Consider the following 17,231-nt stretch of genomic DNA (forward strand, 5'->3'; position numbering starts at 1 on the left):
TGATATTCAAACTAAAAGTATGTTTGTGAATGCTCATGCAGTAACTGCACGTTCGTATATAATCCAGTAGAACTTATTTAAAAAAAATATGGAAAAATAAGTGACACCTGAAGATCAGAACTAAATTAATGTAATTTTAAGATTTTGCCATGTAGAATGGGGAATTCATGTAAAAAAAGCCCTCACCTTTGATTGTTTATAACTTTTTTACAGAATAAGTACCACTTGGATTGTGCCTTTGAAAGTTAGTTATTTACTGCTAATAGAATTAAGTAACTTGTTTATCTATGTTTCCATAAAAATATTATGAGTTGAAAGAGTCAAGTACCATTATGTGATGGCACCTGTGATATATTACTTTTTTAAAGTTTTACAAGCAACTGTAATAATTAATTTACTGATAAAGTTACTTAATAATTTATTCAGTCTGTCACTTGTTGTGGGTAATCTGAGAGATTTATTCAAATTGGCTAACTGATATGTTATTTAAGTGTTATTTGTAAGTAGAACACAAATGAATGAGCTATGTTGGTGCTCTGAGAAACCTGGATGGTTGTACATAAGAATTAATGCGACTCAGTATAACAACCGTGTGAGGGATTTCGTAAGTTAACCTCTGCTTACCTCTCTTCTTGCATGTCAGTGTCATTGCAAATCATTGTCAAATAGTTATTAATACCATGAGAGAAATATGGCAAATAGTACCTTTTAGTTGCATGCAGTCTAACGTGGTCTATAGCTGTGCAGAGGACTGGGCAAATAGGGACCATTCTAAGAGTAGTTCAGTTGAGAGCAACCATCACTTATCCGTTCCTACATAGATATAATAACAACACACAGTCACATTTTTGAATATTAAGTATTTTTGCTGCACTTAATGTCTTTGGAGACAGAGGTTGCCTTTGGAAACTGTAAGCGTAGTGAGGGATGACTAACAGACAGCTGAGGCAGTTAGGAAAAGACATGTGAACTCTCCCAATACCCAGGACAAAAACGCTTCTTCAGTGCATAAGCCGACTTAGTATGCACTTACTTAACGAGCTGCCTTTCATGAAGTATCATACACTATGTTAAAGGAATATAAATGTGTATTTCAATGGGTACAGATGGTTGAAATATTACTTTCCTACACAGGACACACAAGATGGAAACTTGGTCTAATATTAATCCAAGTTTTCATTGTGTGTGTGTCCTTTATAGGAAAGAAATATTTCAATCATTTGTGTTGCAGTTTGTCTCTTGTCTTGGCATTTCTCTTGTCTCCCCATCTTACTAAATATTACTGCAGAAAATTTTCATGTTGTACCATAATAATGTTTTTCCTGAGGCCTGGAAACAGGGCTACTTAAGTCACTACCTAAAAGGGACATTACGGCAGCACCTTCTGATTATTGACCTATTTGTGTACTTCCTGCACTATCCAAGGCCCTAGAATATATAGTCCGTCGCCAGCTAACAGACTACCTAATTATGAACAGGGTACTAGACAAGTACCAGTCTATTTCCTTAAACCTCTGTTTGCCAAAATAGAGGTAACAGACAACCTATAGCTTATCACAGATGCACAAGAGGCAACTGTCGTGTTTCTTGGATTTCATCAAAGCCTTTGACACTGTCGACTTCGACATTTTACTTGCCAAACATAGCAGTCTAAATTTCTCGCTAAGTGCGGTGCAGTGGTTTCGCTCATACCTGACATCTTGCCAGCAATGCATCATGTCCGGCACAAGAAAGTCCCAATGGAGGCAGGTAGTATTAGGCATCCTGCAAGGTTTGGTATTAGCTCCTATACTTGTATGTACACTGATGACCTCCATTTCTAGCTAAGTGTGATGTTATCGTGCATCGCCTTTCTCAGGAAATCTCACAGTGTCTGGAGCTGGTTATGAATACCTGTATTTATTTATTATAAGTGTGATAATATTTCACCATAATGTGTACAGCTATCCTGGAGACAACCACAGAGATTTGCATACCCTCAGTCTTAGCAGCGAACACTGTCCCTCTTATCTTTATTCGAACTTAATGCTCTTGCCTGAATAATATGACAGAAACACCTCTTGCCATCAGAGCAAACTCCTTTCTGTCCCATTCCATCATTCAGCTACTTTCTCAAAGTCCTTCTCATTAACAGGAACCTGACTCTGGATTAACCTCTCGCATTACATTGTAGAACTGAATAACATCATCTGCTTCAGAAGACAATTCATGACATATTACTAAAGCAAAATGCATAATGTTTAACCACATGTAGTTTACTCTTGCACATAAAGAATGTATGGAACAGATGCAATCTTCGGCGTACAATGCATGTTGATTTTTAAAAGAAATAATTTGAGTCTATAAACACCGAAGTTGATACTGATCATATTTGGTATCATTTAAACTGAAAAACACAGTAAAGTGTACTTAACAAAGGAAGGCCTTCTGGATATGTGTAGTTTGATGAGAGAACATATTTGGAAAATACAAGAAAATGAAATCTGACAATCATAAATAATGATTTTATTGTACTTCAACTTTGAAAAATTGAAATTCCTTTTCTTTTTGTGTTGTTGGCAGCCATACTTCCATGATTGTTGAAATGTAGAACTTTTCCTTTGGTTACAGCTATACAAAACTGGGGTTTGCTGCAAATAAGGAACCTCAGTTTATCATCCCATCAGCAATTGCGATTAAGGAAACTGCAAAAGTTGGTGATCAAGCTATTCGCAGGCTGACGAAGGGAGTAGAAGATTTAGATTTTTACATTGGAGATGAAGCTTTTGATGCTACTGGATATGCTGTAAAAGTAAGAATTCAAGTAATAGTGTAACATTTCTCTAATTTAACATCTTATGAGTAAATTGAGAACATGCATGTTTGTAATTTTTGAGATATAGGTAAAGTAGTAGTGATTGTACTTTTGTCGTCGTCGGCGTCGTCTGTGAAGTATGTTTCTTCATAACTGAAAAATACAGTATCTTGTGTAAATAAACAAAAGCTAGTTTCACAGGAACAGTTCTGTATATTGTCTTGCTTGTAGTATATACTTTTTTTTGGGTAAATGTCTTCAGTTCAATCCAGTACATGTCTTGTGGAGTGTGTTGTAATGGACAGCAATAGAAGTTGGCATTAGCCTATTTTTAATTCTCTACATCCTACCTCATTTGGTGCAACAATTTCTTATTTCATCTTTCTTTTGTCAGTGCTTGTAATAGAAGCATCTCAGGTATGAACATTCTTACATCAGGTTTAAATTTATGAAATCAGCGTGTGTCATTTATCCATTTTAGGTTTCACCCAGATTTGTGTATACAACACAGTTTTCTATGTAATTTTGGTTTTTAGTCATCACTGTTTCATAAGATTTTTGTTATCTACATATGTATGGTGCATAGAAGTGGTTATAGGAACTTATTTTGCGTTGAGCTTTTTTATGGGCAGAATAAGGCTTTTCTTAGATTTTAATATTTCCAAAGTGAAAGTGCTTTTTTTCGCAAATTCTAATCTGCAGATAATTTACTAAAAGATAAAATTATACTGCTGCCCCTGCCTAATTCTGGTCCAATAAAAACAAAAAAAAAAAAAACAACCTGTACAACATTTCTGCCTGATTGGATAACTGTTAGATGACTCCCAAAACTCCTGACATTAATGCTGGTGAAAAGTAATACTCTCTGCCCCATCTCCCTTTTTTATTCTTATAGAAAGTTAATTGGAGCACATGAAAACCATCACAGCACTTATTAAAGACATTCTGAATTCTAGTTTTTGAAAAAACCATTCCAAAATTTTGTCAAAATGCTACAAATTGTTTTCACTAATAATGCACACAACTTATCTTCTATAAGATACATTTCTATTTATTTCTTACAAACTACCTACTGAGTGAGGTGACACAGAGGTGAGCACACTGGACACAGATTTGGGAATACGACAGTTCAAATCCGCATCCGGCCATCCTGATTCAGGTTTCCCATATCGCTTCAGGCAAATACCGGGATGGTTCCTTCGAAAGGGGCATGACCAATTTCCTTCCCCATTCTTCCGTAATTTAATTAGAGCTTGTGCTTCATCTCTAATGACTTCGTTGTCGACAGGACGTTAAGCTCTGATCTCCATTCTTATAACCTAAAACATGACGTGAGCAAGAGACATTGTATATTATTCATCATTTGGTTTGGCTCTTGTTTCAAATCTGCTTCTTGTGCAAATGACGTGTGTGTGTGTGTGTGTGTGTGTGTGTGTGTGTGTGTGTGTGTGTGTGTGTGTGTGTGTGTGTGTGTGTGTGTGTGCTACTTTGAAATAGACACAAAGAAATTTGCAACCCATTACAGGCAGTCTCCCATCCTTCATCAAAGACACCAACCACTTTCTCGAATGCCTGGAATCCTTAACCCAATCTGTTACTCCTGGAAACCATCCTTGTAACCATTGATGGCACTTCCTTATACACAAATATTCCGCACGTCCAGGGCCTCGCTGAGATGGAGCTCTTACTTTCACGCCGATCACCTGCCACCCTACCTAAAACCTCTTTCCTCATTACCTTATCCAGCTTCATCCTGACTCACAACTTCTTCACTTTTGAAGGCCAGGCATACCAACAATTAAAGGGAACAGCCATGGGTACCAGGATGGCCCCCCCATACGCCAACCTATTCATGGGTCGCTTAGAGGAAGCCTTCTTGGTTACCCAAGCCTGCCAACCCAAAGTTTGGTACAGATTTATTGATGACATCTTCATGATCTGGACTCACAGTGAAGAAAAACTCCAGAATTTCCTCCCCAACCTCAACTCCTTTGGTTCCATCAGGTTCACCTGGTCCTACTCCAAATCCCATGCCACTTTCCTTGATGTTGACCTCCATCTGTCCAATGGCCACCTTCACACGTCCGTCCACATCAAACCCACCAAGACGCAACAGTACTTCCATTATGATAGCTGCCACCCATTCCACATCAAACGGTCCCTTCCGTACAGCCTAGGCCTTCGTGGCAAACGAATCTGCTCCAGTCCGGAATCCCTGAACCATTACACCAACAACCTGAAAACAGCTTTCGCATCCCGCAGCTATCCTCCCAACCTGGTACAGAAACAAATTACCAGAGCCACTTCCTCATCCCCTCAAACCCAGAACCTCCCACAGAAGAACCACAAAAGTGTCCCACTTGTGACAGGATATTTTCCAGGACTGGATCAGACTCTGAATGTGGCTCTCCAGCAGGGATACGACTCGCTCAGATCCTGCCCTGAAATGAGATCCATCCTCCATGAAATCCTCCCCACTCCACCAAGAGTGTCTTTCAGCCGTCCACCTAACCTTCATAACCTCTTGGTTCATCCCTATGAAATCCCCAAACCACCTTCCCTACCGTCTGGCTCCTATCCTTGTAACCGCCCCTGGTGTAAAACCTGTCCTATGCATCCTCACACCACCACCTACTCCAGTCCTGTAACCCGGAAGGCGTACACAATCAAAGGCAGAGCCACGTGTGAAAGCACCCACGTGATTTACCAACTGACCTGCCTACACTGTGAAGCTTTCTATGTGGGAATCCCCCCTGCGGGTCTGGGGGTTAGATTAGGCCCGAGGTATTCCTGCCTGTCGTTAGAGGCGACTAAATGGAGTCCCTCCCCTTCAAGGCGGTAGTTTGCGCCTGCATCCGGAGACAGACAGTTTCACGACCTATATTTGCGGTCATTTTGGTTTTTCACTTCTTCTGGTTTCTTCCTTCCATTGGTTGGTTCCTTTCTTTGTTCTTCTCCATCTCACTGTCTTCCTTACTCTTCTCCTTGCCTTCTCTGGTCTCCGCATCGGCATTAGAGACAGTCTGTCCTTTCTTTCCCTCTGTCCTTTCTTTCCCTCTGTCCTTTCTTTCCCTCTGTCCTTTCTTTCCCTCTGTCCTTTCTTTCCCTCTGTCCTTTCTTCCCCCCCTGTCCTTTCTTCCCCCCCCTGTCCTTTCTTCCCCCCCTGTCCTTTCTTCCCCCCCTGTCCTTTCTTCCCCCCCTGTCCTTTCTTCCCCCCTGTCCTTTCTTCCCCCCCCTGTCCTTTCTTCCCCCCTGTCCTTTCTTCCCCCCCTGTCCTTTCTTCCCCCCCTGTCCTTTCTTCCCCCCCCTGTCCTTTCTCCCCCCCCTGTCCTTTCTCCCCCCCCTGTCCTTTCTCCCCCCCCTGTCCTTTCTCCCCCCCCTGTCCTTTCTCCCCCCCCTGTCCTTTCTCCCCCCCCTGTCCTTTCTCCCCCCCCCCTGTCCTTTCTTCCCCCCCTGTCCTTTCTTCCCCCCCTGTCCTTTCTTCCCCCCCTGTCCTTTCTTCCCCCCCTGTCCTTTCTTCCCCCCCTGTCCTTTCTTCCCCCCCTGTCCTTTCTTCCCCCCCTGTCCTTTCTTCCCCCCTGTCCTTTCTTCCCCCCTGTCCTTTCTTCCCCCCCTGTCCTTTCTTCCCCCCCTGTCCTTTCTTCCCCCCCTGTCCTTTCTTCCCCCCCTGTCCTTTCTTCCCCCCCTGTCCTTTCTTCCCCCCCTGTCCTTTCTTCCCCCCCTGTCCTTTCTTCCCCCCCTGTCCTTTCTTCCCCCCTGTCCTTTCTTCCCCCCCTGTCCTTTCTTCCCCCCCTGTCCTTTCTTCCCCCCCTGTCCTTTCTTCCCCCCCTGTCCTTTCTTCCCCCCCTGTCCTTTCTTCCCCCCCTGTCCTTTCTTCCCCCCCTGTCCTTTCTTCCCCCCCTGTCCTTTCTTCCCCCCCTGTCCTTTCTTCCCCCCCTGTCCTTTCTTCCCCCCCTGTCCTTTCTTCCCCCCCTGTCCTTTCTTCCCCCCCTGTCCTTTCTTCCCCCCCTGTCCTTTCTTCCCCCCCTGTCCTTTCTCCCCCCCTGTCCTTTCTTTTTCCTCTTCTTCCTTCCTCCCTGTGTGCGCCTGAAGGCCGACCCACTCGTCCACACGCGTAGCGGTGACGGGGTAACGCGTAATTCCCAGCCCTGGGTAGACAAGTAATGCACGCACGTACCCCCTGGTAAAGGCCAGGCCCAGGGAGGGGCGATTGCCTGAGCTGACACCTTCCGACCGTGCCGATCGGTCCCTCCGTCCGTTTCTCGGGAGGTGTGACCTGAGGTGTGAACAATCACCTAAGGCGGGAGTGCCCTCTGAGAGGGTCCCCACAAGGAAGGAGCGCACCATCAGAGCTGCTGGCAATCATGGGGGATTCCTATGCAATGGATTTCTCTTCTTCTTATCTCTCGACTTCTGCCCGCAAACGGAAACTTGACCAGCCACCAGTACTACCACCTGCCCCACAGTTCCTCGTAGTTTCTCGATCTGAGGACGGAAAGGACTTTTCCTCTTGTCAACCCTTTCGTTATCTAGAAGGGCGTAGGTGCCACAGCAGGATCGGTCAAGTCTTATACCAGGTTGCGTAACGGTACCTTGTTACTAGAAACTGAGAGCGCCTTTCAGGCACAAAAACTGCTTCGGGCCACACTCCTGTACACGTTCCCTGTCCGGGTGGAGGCTCACCGCACTTTGAATTTGTCTCGTGGTGTGCTATATACTAGATCACTCGACGGATTGACTGACGAGGAGATTCAGTCTTTCCTCACTGAGCAGGGCATAACGGCTGTCCATAGGGTCATGAAAAAGGTCAACAATGACCTTGTACCGCCCCGGACACTTTTCTTGACCTTTGATAGTGTTCAGCTGCCGTCGCGCATCAAAGCGGGCTACGAGGTTATTTCTGTTCGCCCTTATGTCCCGACACCTACGCGCTGCTACCAGCGTCAGCGTTTTAATTACACTCGCCAGTCTTGTTCCAATGCGGCTAAATGTGTCACTTGTGGCAGGGATGCCCATGAGGGTGACTGTCCACCTCTGTTTCCTCGTTGTGTGAACTGTCAGGGTGACCATGCAGCGTCCTCCGACTGTCCCGTCTACAAGGAAGAACGCTGTATACAGAAAATTCGGGTCAAAGAGAAAGTGTCCACCTCGGCTGCTCGTAAGCTATTTGCTAGTAGGAAGCCCACGCTGCTCCCAGCGGGGAAATACAGTACCGTCCTCGCCTCTCCTTGGACTACCAGGGAGGTGGCGACGCAGACATGTGATCTGACCTTCGTCCGTTTGGCCAGTGCTAAGATCGCCCGGTTGACATCTCCTCTTCCTCCCGTCAGCCCTCAGACACAAGCACCTTTATCAGCTTTTGCCAAGACGAAGTCCCAGAAGTCAGATGCACGGGCCTTCAAGAAGGAACCATCTCGTGCAGACTTCCTATGTACCTCAAACTCCCAGCCATCGACCAATACTTCCACAAAACGACCTTCCAAGAAGGCTCATAGGAAGCACAGTTCTCCTTCCCCGCCACGGCGCGTTTCTTCTTCTGCGCCACCCAGCAGTTGCTGCCCCAGGCCGTCATCCATTTCGCCTGGCCGCACCGCTGGTAGCCGAACATCTGGCCGTTCACCAGCGGAAGAAGCTCCCCCTCCCGCCCATCTTAACAAGATGGCCGATGAACCTATAGAACAAATGGACGATGACTGTCCGCCTACTGCTAGCGGCGCCAGTGCTCGCTCGAAGCCGGGCCCTCAGCGGCCTTCGAGGTGACCCCTTCTTGCATCTTCTTCTCACAATGGCACTTATTCACTGGAATATTCGCAGCATTCGCTCCAACCGAGAGGACTTAAAGCTGCTGCTCCGCTTGCACCGTCCGCTCTTAGTAGCCCTCCAGGAAACGAAGCTACGCCAACGCGATCACATTGCCTTGGCACACTACACCTCTGTGCGTTTTGAACTACCCCCTGTGGCAGTTATTCCGGCTCATGGAGCAGTTATGTTGCTGGTCCGGGATGATATCTGCTATGATCCCATCACATTGCACACCGGCCTGCAGGCAGTTGCCGTCCGCATTACTCTCCCCATTTTTACATTTTCCATTTGTACCGTTTACATTCCATCGTCGTCTGCCGTTACCAGGGCAGATATGATGCAAATTATTGCTCAGCTACCTGCACCATTTTTGTTAACTGGAGACTTCAATGCTCACCATCCTCTTTGGGGCTCTCCAGCATTCTGTCCGAGGGGCTCCCTGTTAGCAGACGTTTTCAACCAGCTCAATCTTGTCTGCCTCAATACTGGCACCCCTACTTTTCTTTCAGACACATCTCACAATTATTCCCATTTAGACCTCTCTGTATGCACTACCCAACTTGCATGCCGGTTTGAGCGGTGTGCACTTTCTGATACATATTCGAGCGAACACTTCCCGTGTGTTATCCATCTCCTGCATCATACCCCCTCTCCGTGCTCAACTAGTTGGAACATCTCCAAAGCAGACTGGGGGCTCTTCTCTTCCAGGGTGACCTTTCAGGATCAAACCTTCACAAGCTGAGATAGTCAGGTCGCACACTTCACGGAAGTCATTCTCACTGCTGCTGAATATTCCATCCCTCAAACTACTTCTTCTTCAAGTCGCGTACCGGTCCCCTGGTGGACCGCAGCATGTAGAGATGCTTTACGTGCTCATCGACGTGCTTTACGCATTTTTAAACGCCACCCTACAGTGGCGAATTGTATCAATTATAAACGATTACGTGCACAATGTCGTCGTATTATTAAAGAAAGCAAGAAAGCCAGCTGGGCTGCTTTCACAAGCACCTTCAACAGCTTTACTCCTCTTTCTGTTGTCTGTGGTAGCCTACGCCGGCTATCTGGCACTAAGGTCAACTCACCAGTTTCTGGCTTGACGGTCGTGAATGACGTGCTTGTGGCCCCTGAGGATGTCTCCAATGCCTTTGGCCGCTTTTTCGAGAGGTTTCGAGCTCCGCGCATTACCACCCTGCCTTCCTCCCCTGAAAACTGCCAGAGAAGGCTAGGCCACCTAACTTCCGCTCCTCGAATCGTGAAAGTTACAATGCCCCATTCACCATGCGATAACTCGAAAATGCACTTGCCCGCTCACGGTCCTCCGCTCCAGGGCCTGATTCTATTCATATTCCGATGCTGAAGAACCTTTCTCCTGCGGGTAAAGGTTTCCTACTTCGTACTTATAATCACATCTGGACTGAGGGACATGTTACCGCATGGTGGGCGCGAGTCTATTGTTGTACCGATTCCTAAGCTGGGGAAGGACAAGCACTTGCCTTCCAGTTATCGACCCATCTCGCTTACCAGCTGTGTCTGTAAGGTGATGGAGCGAATGGTTAACTCTCGTTTGGTTTGGCTGCTCGAATCTCGATCCCTACTTACCAATGTACAATGTGGATTTCGTAGGCGGCGCTCTGCTGTTGACCATCTGATTACCTTGTCGACCTTCATTATGAATAACTTCTTGAGGAAACGCCTGACCGTGGCTGTGTTCTTTGATTTGGAGAAGGCTTACGACACCTGTTGGAGGGCGGGCATTCTCCGCACCATGCATACATGGGGCCTTCTTGGTCGCCTCCCTCTTTTTATTCGTTCCTTTTTAATGGTTCGACAGTTCAGGGTGCGTGTGGGTACTGTCTTGTCGGACACCTTTCGCCAGGAGAATAGGGTGCTACAGGGCTCAGTTTTGAGTGTCGCTCTCTTCGCCATAGCAATCAATCCAATAATGGATTGCCTCCCGGCTGATGTATCAGGCTCCCTTTTTGTGGACGATTTTACCATCTATTGCAGTGCGCAGCATACATGTTTCCTGGAGTGCTGTCTTCAGCGTTCTCTTGACCGTCTTTACTCCTGGAGTGTCGCCAATGGCTTCTGTTTTTCTGCCGAGAAGACGGTCTGTATTAACTTCTGGCGCTACAAAGAGTTTCTCCCACCATCCTTAAGACTCGGTCCCGTTGCTCTCCCATTCGTGGAGACAACAAAATTTTTAGGTCTTACATTTGACAGGAAACTTAGCTGGCCCCCACATGTGTCATATTTGACTGCCCGTTGTACCCGTTCTCTAAATGTCCTTAAGTGTTCTCAGTGGTATGTTGTGGGGAGTGGATTGAACCGTCTTACTTCGCCTATATCGGCCTATCGTCCACTCCAGGCTGGATTGTGGGAGCTTTGTATACTCCTCTACACGGCCGTCCATCTTACGCCGCCTCAACTCCATATAACAGCGGGGTTTACATCTTGCGATCGAAGCGTTTTATACTAGTCCCGTCGAGAACCTTCTTGCTTAAGCCGGTGAATTGCCACTTACATACCAGCGCGATATACTGCTTTGTCATAAGCCTGTCGGCTACTGTCAATGCCCGACCACCCATCGTATTGTTCCTTGTTTGACGACTCTCTCGACCGTCAATAAAGGTTGTATGTCTCTGCCCTGCTATCCCCTGGAGTTCGCTTTCGTCGCCTCCTTCAACACCTTGGTTTTTCACTCCCTGCAACCTTTAGAGTGGGCGAGAGCCACACGCCACCTTGGCTCCAGGCTCAGGTTCGTGTTCACCTTGACCTAAGCTCGATCCCAAAGGAGGTTACCCCCGGTTCTGTATACCACTCCCGTTTTGTTGAACTTCGTTCGAAGTTCATTAATATGACCTTCATTTATACAGATGGCTCTAAGACCAATAAGACCAATGACGGTGTCGGGTGTTCTTTTCTTGTTGGGGCACAAAGTTTCAAGTACCAGCTACACGGCCATTGTTCGGTCTTCACAGATGAGCTCTTTGCCCTCTACCAGGCTGTTCTTTACATCTGCCGCCACCGACATTCTGCTTATGTCATTGCTCCGATTCTCTGAGCGCCATCCAGAGCCTCAGTGATCCGTATCCGGTTCACCGTTTCGTGCACTGGATCCAACGCTCTCTTCAGCAGCTGGTGGACGACGGTTCTCCGGTTAGCTTTATGTGGGTTCTTGGCCATGTCGGTATCCCTGGGAACGAAGCTGCAGATGCCACAGCCAAGGCTGTGGTTCTCCAGCCTTGGATGGCTTCTTGTTGTGTCCCTTCATCAGATTGTAGGAGGGTCATTTGTCGGCGCATTTTATCGCTGTGGCATGCCGATTGGGCTGCACTTACGGACGACAATCTTCAGGCCTTGAAACCTCTTCCCGCAGCTTGGAATCCTCACGTCCTTCTCGGCGGGAGGAGGTCGTTTTGGCCCGGCTACGAATTCGACACTGCCAGTTCAGCCATCGCATTGTGCTGACAGCTGCGCCGGCGCCGTTCTGTCCATGTGGGCAATTGCTGACGGTCCATCACATTTTAACCTCCTGTCCGGATTTTACTACACTGCGTCTTGATCTTGGCCTGCCATGTACTCTGGATGCCATTTTAGCGGATGACCCAGGAGCTGCTGCTCGCGTTCTTCGTTTTATCAACTTGACACACCTGTCTAAGGAGAGTTTGATTATGCTGTTGGTTTTTTTAAAATCCTATGCCTGTTAATACGTCTTTTATAGTGTTGTCCCTTTTAGTTGCTGTTTGCTGTTTTAACCTTGTGCCTCGCGGTGCATTCCTAACTTAGTCAGGGCGCTAATGACAATTGTAGCTGTGCGCCCTTAAAAAAAAAAAAAAAAAGTGGGAATGACCAGCAACAAACTGTCCATTCACATGAATGGACAAAGACAGACAGTGTTTGTTGGTAATGAGGATCACCCTGTGGCTAAACATGCCTTGGTGGACGGCCAGCACATCTTGGCACAGTGTTACACCGTCCGGGTTATCTGGATACTTCCCACGAACACCAACCTGTCAGAACTCCGGAGATGGGAACTTGCTCTCCAGTATATCCTCTCTTCCCGCTACCCACCAGGCCTCAACCTCCGCTAATTTCAAGTTGCTGCCGCTCATACCAATCCTGTCATCATTCAACAACATCTTTGCCTCTGTACTTCCGCCTCAACTGACATCTCTGCCCAAACTCTTTGCCTTTACAAATGTCTGCTTGTGTCTGTGTATGTGTGGATGGATATGTGTGTGTGTGTGTGTGTGTGTGTGTGTGTGTGTGTGTGTGTGTACCTATCCTTTTTCCCCCCCTAAGGTAAGTCTTTCTGCTCCTGGGATTGGAATGACTCCTTACCCTCTCCCTTAAAACCCACATCCTTTCATCTTTCCCTCTCCTTCCTTCTTTCCTGACGAAGCAACCGCCGGTTGCGAAAGCTCGAATTTTGTGTGTATGTTTGTGTTTGTTTGTGTGTCTATCGACCTGCCAGCGCTTTTGTTTGGTATGTCACATCATCTTTGTTTTTAGATACATTTTTCCCACGTGGATTGTTTCCCTATATATATAGGGAAACAATCCACGTGGGAAAAATATATCTAAAAACAAAGATGATATATATATATATATATATATATATATATATATATATATATATATATATATATATATATATATATCAAAACAGAAAGAAACTTCCACATGGGAAAAATATATTAAAAACAAAGATTCCAAGACTTACCAAGCGGGAAAGCGCCGGCAGACAGTCACATGAACAAAACACACAAACACACACACAGAATTACGAGCTTTCGCAACTGGCAGTTGCTTCGTCAGGAAGGAAGGAAGGAGAGGGAAAAATGAAAGGATGTGGGTTTTAAGGGAGAGGGTAAGGAGTCATTCCAATCCCGGGAGCGGAAAGACTTCCCTTAGGGGAAAAAAAAAAAGGACAGATGTACACTCGCACACACACACACATATCCATCCGCACATGTGCGTGTGTGTGTGCGAGTGTACATCTGTCCTTTTTTTTTTCCCCTAAGGGAAGTCTTTCCGCTCCCGGGATTGGAATGACTCCTTACCCTCTCCCTTAAAACCCACATCCTTTCATTTTTCCCTCTCCTTCCTTCCTTCCTTCCTGACGAAGCAACTGCCAGTTGCGAAAGCTCGTAATTCTGTGTGTGTGTTTGTGTGTTTTGTTCATATATATATATATATATATATATATATATATATATATATATATATATATATATATGAGAGCGTAATCTGGCTAGGGTGAAGGCATGTTTGCGGAGGAGGTGTTGGGGGGAGTGGAGCTGGAAGTGGGAGATTGAGTAGATGGGAGAGACTGGGTCTGTGTGCAATGAGAGGAGGTTGAGGTTTGTTGGAAAGGTTGTGGAGGGTGAGTGAGTTGCAACTCACTCACCCTCCACAACCTTTCCAACAAACCTCAACCTCCTCTCATTGCACACAGACCCAGTCTCTCCCATCTACTCAATCTCCCACTTCCAGCTCCACTCCCCCCAACTCCGTATATATATATATATATATATATATATATATATATATATATAGAAACTTCCAAATGCGAAAAATATATTAAAAACAAAGATTCCAAGACTTACCAAGCGGGAAAGCGCCGGTAGTCAGGCACAATAAAATAACACACAAACACACACAGAAAATTACGAGCTTTCGCAACCGGCGGTTGCTTCATCAGGAAAGAGGGAAGGAAAAGGAAAGATGAAAGGATGTGGGTTTTAAGGGAGAGGGTAAGGAGCCATTCCAATCCCGGGAGCGGAAAGACTTACCTTAGGGGGAAAAAAGGATAGGTATATACGCGCGCGCGCGCGCGCGCACACACACACACACACACACACACACACACACACACACACACACACACACACACATATATCCATCCCTACATATACAGACACAAACAGACATATTTAAAGGCAAAGAGTTTGGGCAGAGATGTCAGTCGAGGCAGAAGTGCAGAGGCAAAGATGATGTTGAATGACAGGTGAGGTATGAGTGGCGGCAACTTGAAATTAGCGGAGATTGAGGCCTGGTGGATAACAAGAAGAGAGGATATATTGAAGGGCAAGTTCCCATTCCGGCGTTCGGATAGGTTGGTGTTGGTGGGAAGTATCCAGATAACCCGACGGTGTAACACTGTGCCAAGATGTGTTGGCCGTGCACCAAGGCATGTTTAGCCACAGGGTGATCCTCATTACCAACAAACACTGTCTGCCTGTGTCCATTCATGCGAATGGACAGTTTGTTGCTGGTCATTCCCACATAGAAAGCGTCACAGTGTAGGCAGGTCAGTTGGTAAATCACGTGGGTGCTTTCACACGTGGCTCTGCCTTTGATCGTGTACACCTTCGGGGTTATAGGACTGGAGTAGGTGGTGGTGGGAGAGTGCATAGGACAGGTTTTACACTGGGGACGGTTCCAAGGGTAGGAGCCAGAGGGTAGGGAAGGTGGTTTGGCGATTTCATAGGGATGAACCAAGAGGTTACTAAGGTTAGGTGGACAGCGGAAAGACACTCTTGGTGGAGTGGGGAGGATTTCATGAAGGATGGATCTCATTTCGGGGCAGGATTTTAGGAAGTCGTATCCCTGCTGGAGAGCCACATCCAGAGTCTGATTCAGTCCCGGGAAGTATCCTGTCACAAGTGGGGCACTTAGGGCTCTTCTGTGAGAGGTTTTGGATTTGAGGGGATGAGGAAGTGGCTCTGGTTATTTGCTTCTGTACCAGGTCGGGAGGGTAGTTGCGGGATGCGAAAGCTGTTTTCAGGTTTTTGGTGTAATGGTTCAGGGATTCAGGACTGGAGCAGATTCGTTTGCCACGAAGGCCTAGGCTGTAGGGAAGGGACCGTTTGATATGGAATGGGTGGCAGCTGTCATAATGGAGGTACTGTTGCTTGTTGGTGGGTTTGCTGTGGACGAATGTGTGAAGCTGGCCATTGTACAGATGGAGGTCAATGTCAAGGAAAGTGGCATGGGATTTGGAGTAGGACCTGGTGAATCTGATGGAACCAAAGGAGTTGAGGTTGGAGAAGAAATTCTGGAGTTGTTCTTCACTGTGAGTCCAGATCATGAAGATGTCATCAATAAATCTGTACCAAACTTTGGGTTGGCAGGCTTGGGTAACCAAGAAGGCTTCCTCTAAGCGACCCATGAATAGGTCGGCATACGAGGGGCCGTCCTGGTACCCATGGCTGTTCCCTTTAATTGTTGGTACGTCTGGCCTTCAAAAGTGAAGTAGTTGTGGGTCAGGATGAAGCTGGCTAAGGTGACGAGGAAAGAGGTTTTAGGTAGGGTGGCAGGTGATCGGCGTGAAAGGAAGTGCTCCATTGCAGCGAGGCCCTGGACGTGCGGGATATTTGTGTAAAGGGAAGTGGCATCAATGGTTACAAGGATGGTTCCCGGGGGTAACAGACTGGGTAAGGATTCCAGGCGTTCGAGAAAGTGGTTGGTGTCTTTGATGAAGGATGGGAGACTGCATGTAATGGGTTGAAGGTGTTGATCTACATAGGCAGAGATACGTTCTGTGGGGGCTTGTTAAGCAGCTACAATGGGGCGGCCGGGATGTTTGGGTTTTTGAATTTTAGGAAGTAGGTAGAAGGTAGGAGTGCGAGGTGTCGGTGGGGTCAGGAGTTTGATGGAGTCAGGTGAAAGGTTTTGTAGGGGGCCTAAGGTTCTGAGGATTCCTTGAAACTCTGTCTGGACATCAGGAATGGGATTACCTTGGCAAACTTTGTATGTAGAGTTGTCTGAAAGCTGACGCAGTCCCTCAGCCACATACTCCCGACGATCAAGTACCACGGTCGTGGAACCCTTGTCAGCCAGAAGAATGATGATGGATCGGTCAGCTTTCAGATCACGGATAGCCTGGGCTTCGGCTGTGGTGATGTTGGGAGTAGGATTAAGGTTTTTCAAGAAAGATTGAGAGGCAAGGTTGGATGTGATAAATTCCTGGATGGTTTGGAGAGGGTGATTTTGAGGAAGAGGAGGTGGGTCCCACTGTGATGGAGGATGGAACTGTTCCAGACAGGGTTCAGTTTGGATAGTGTCTTGGGGAGTTGGATCATTAGGAGTGGGATCAGGATTATTTTTCTTCGTGGCAAAGTGATATTTCCTGCAGAGACTACGAGTGTGGGACAGTAAATCTTTGACAAGGGCAGTTTGGTTGAATCTGGGAGTGGGGCTGAAGGTGAGGCCTTTGGATAGGACAGAGGTTTCGGATTGGGAGAGATGTTTGGAGGAAAGGTTAACTACTGAATTGGGGTGTTGTGGTTCCAGATTGTGTTGACTAGAATTTTGAGGTGTTGGGGGGGAGTGGAGCTGGAAGTGGGAGATTAAGTGGATGGGAGAGACTGGGTCTGTGTGCAATGAGAGGAGGTTGAGGTTTGTTGGAAAGGTTGTGGACGGTGAGTGAGTTGCCTTTCCGGAGGTGGGAAACCAGGAGATTGGATAGTTTTTTGAGGTGGAGGGTGGCATACTGTTATAATTTGCAGTTGGGCTGTAGGAGGATGCTATGAACAGCCGGTGTGGATGTGGGAGAGGAAAGATTGAGGACTTTTTTTGGGATTGCCCTTCAATATATCCTCTCTTCTCATTATCCACCAGGCCTCAA

The 17,231-nt window shown here is 46.7% G+C and overlaps 1 protein-coding gene across 1 annotated transcript in view; it reads left to right on the forward strand.

Moving 5' to 3' along the window:
- The window catches only part of LOC126267088 (actin-related protein 3), a 99,795-nt gene that overhangs the window by 23,285 nt on the left and 59,279 nt on the right, over window positions 1-17,231 (forward strand). Inside the window, exon 2 of the mRNA XM_049971956.1 lies at window positions 2,611-2,791. Coding sequence (XP_049827913.1) covers window positions 2,611-2,791 — 181 coding nt within the window. The remainder of the gene's footprint in view (window positions 1-2,610; window positions 2,792-17,231) is intronic.

Source organism: Schistocerca gregaria, chromosome 4, assembly GCF_023897955.1.
Source record: "Schistocerca gregaria isolate iqSchGreg1 chromosome 4, iqSchGreg1.2, whole genome shotgun sequence".
NCBI lineage: Eukaryota > Metazoa > Arthropoda > Insecta > Orthoptera > Acrididae > Schistocerca > Schistocerca gregaria.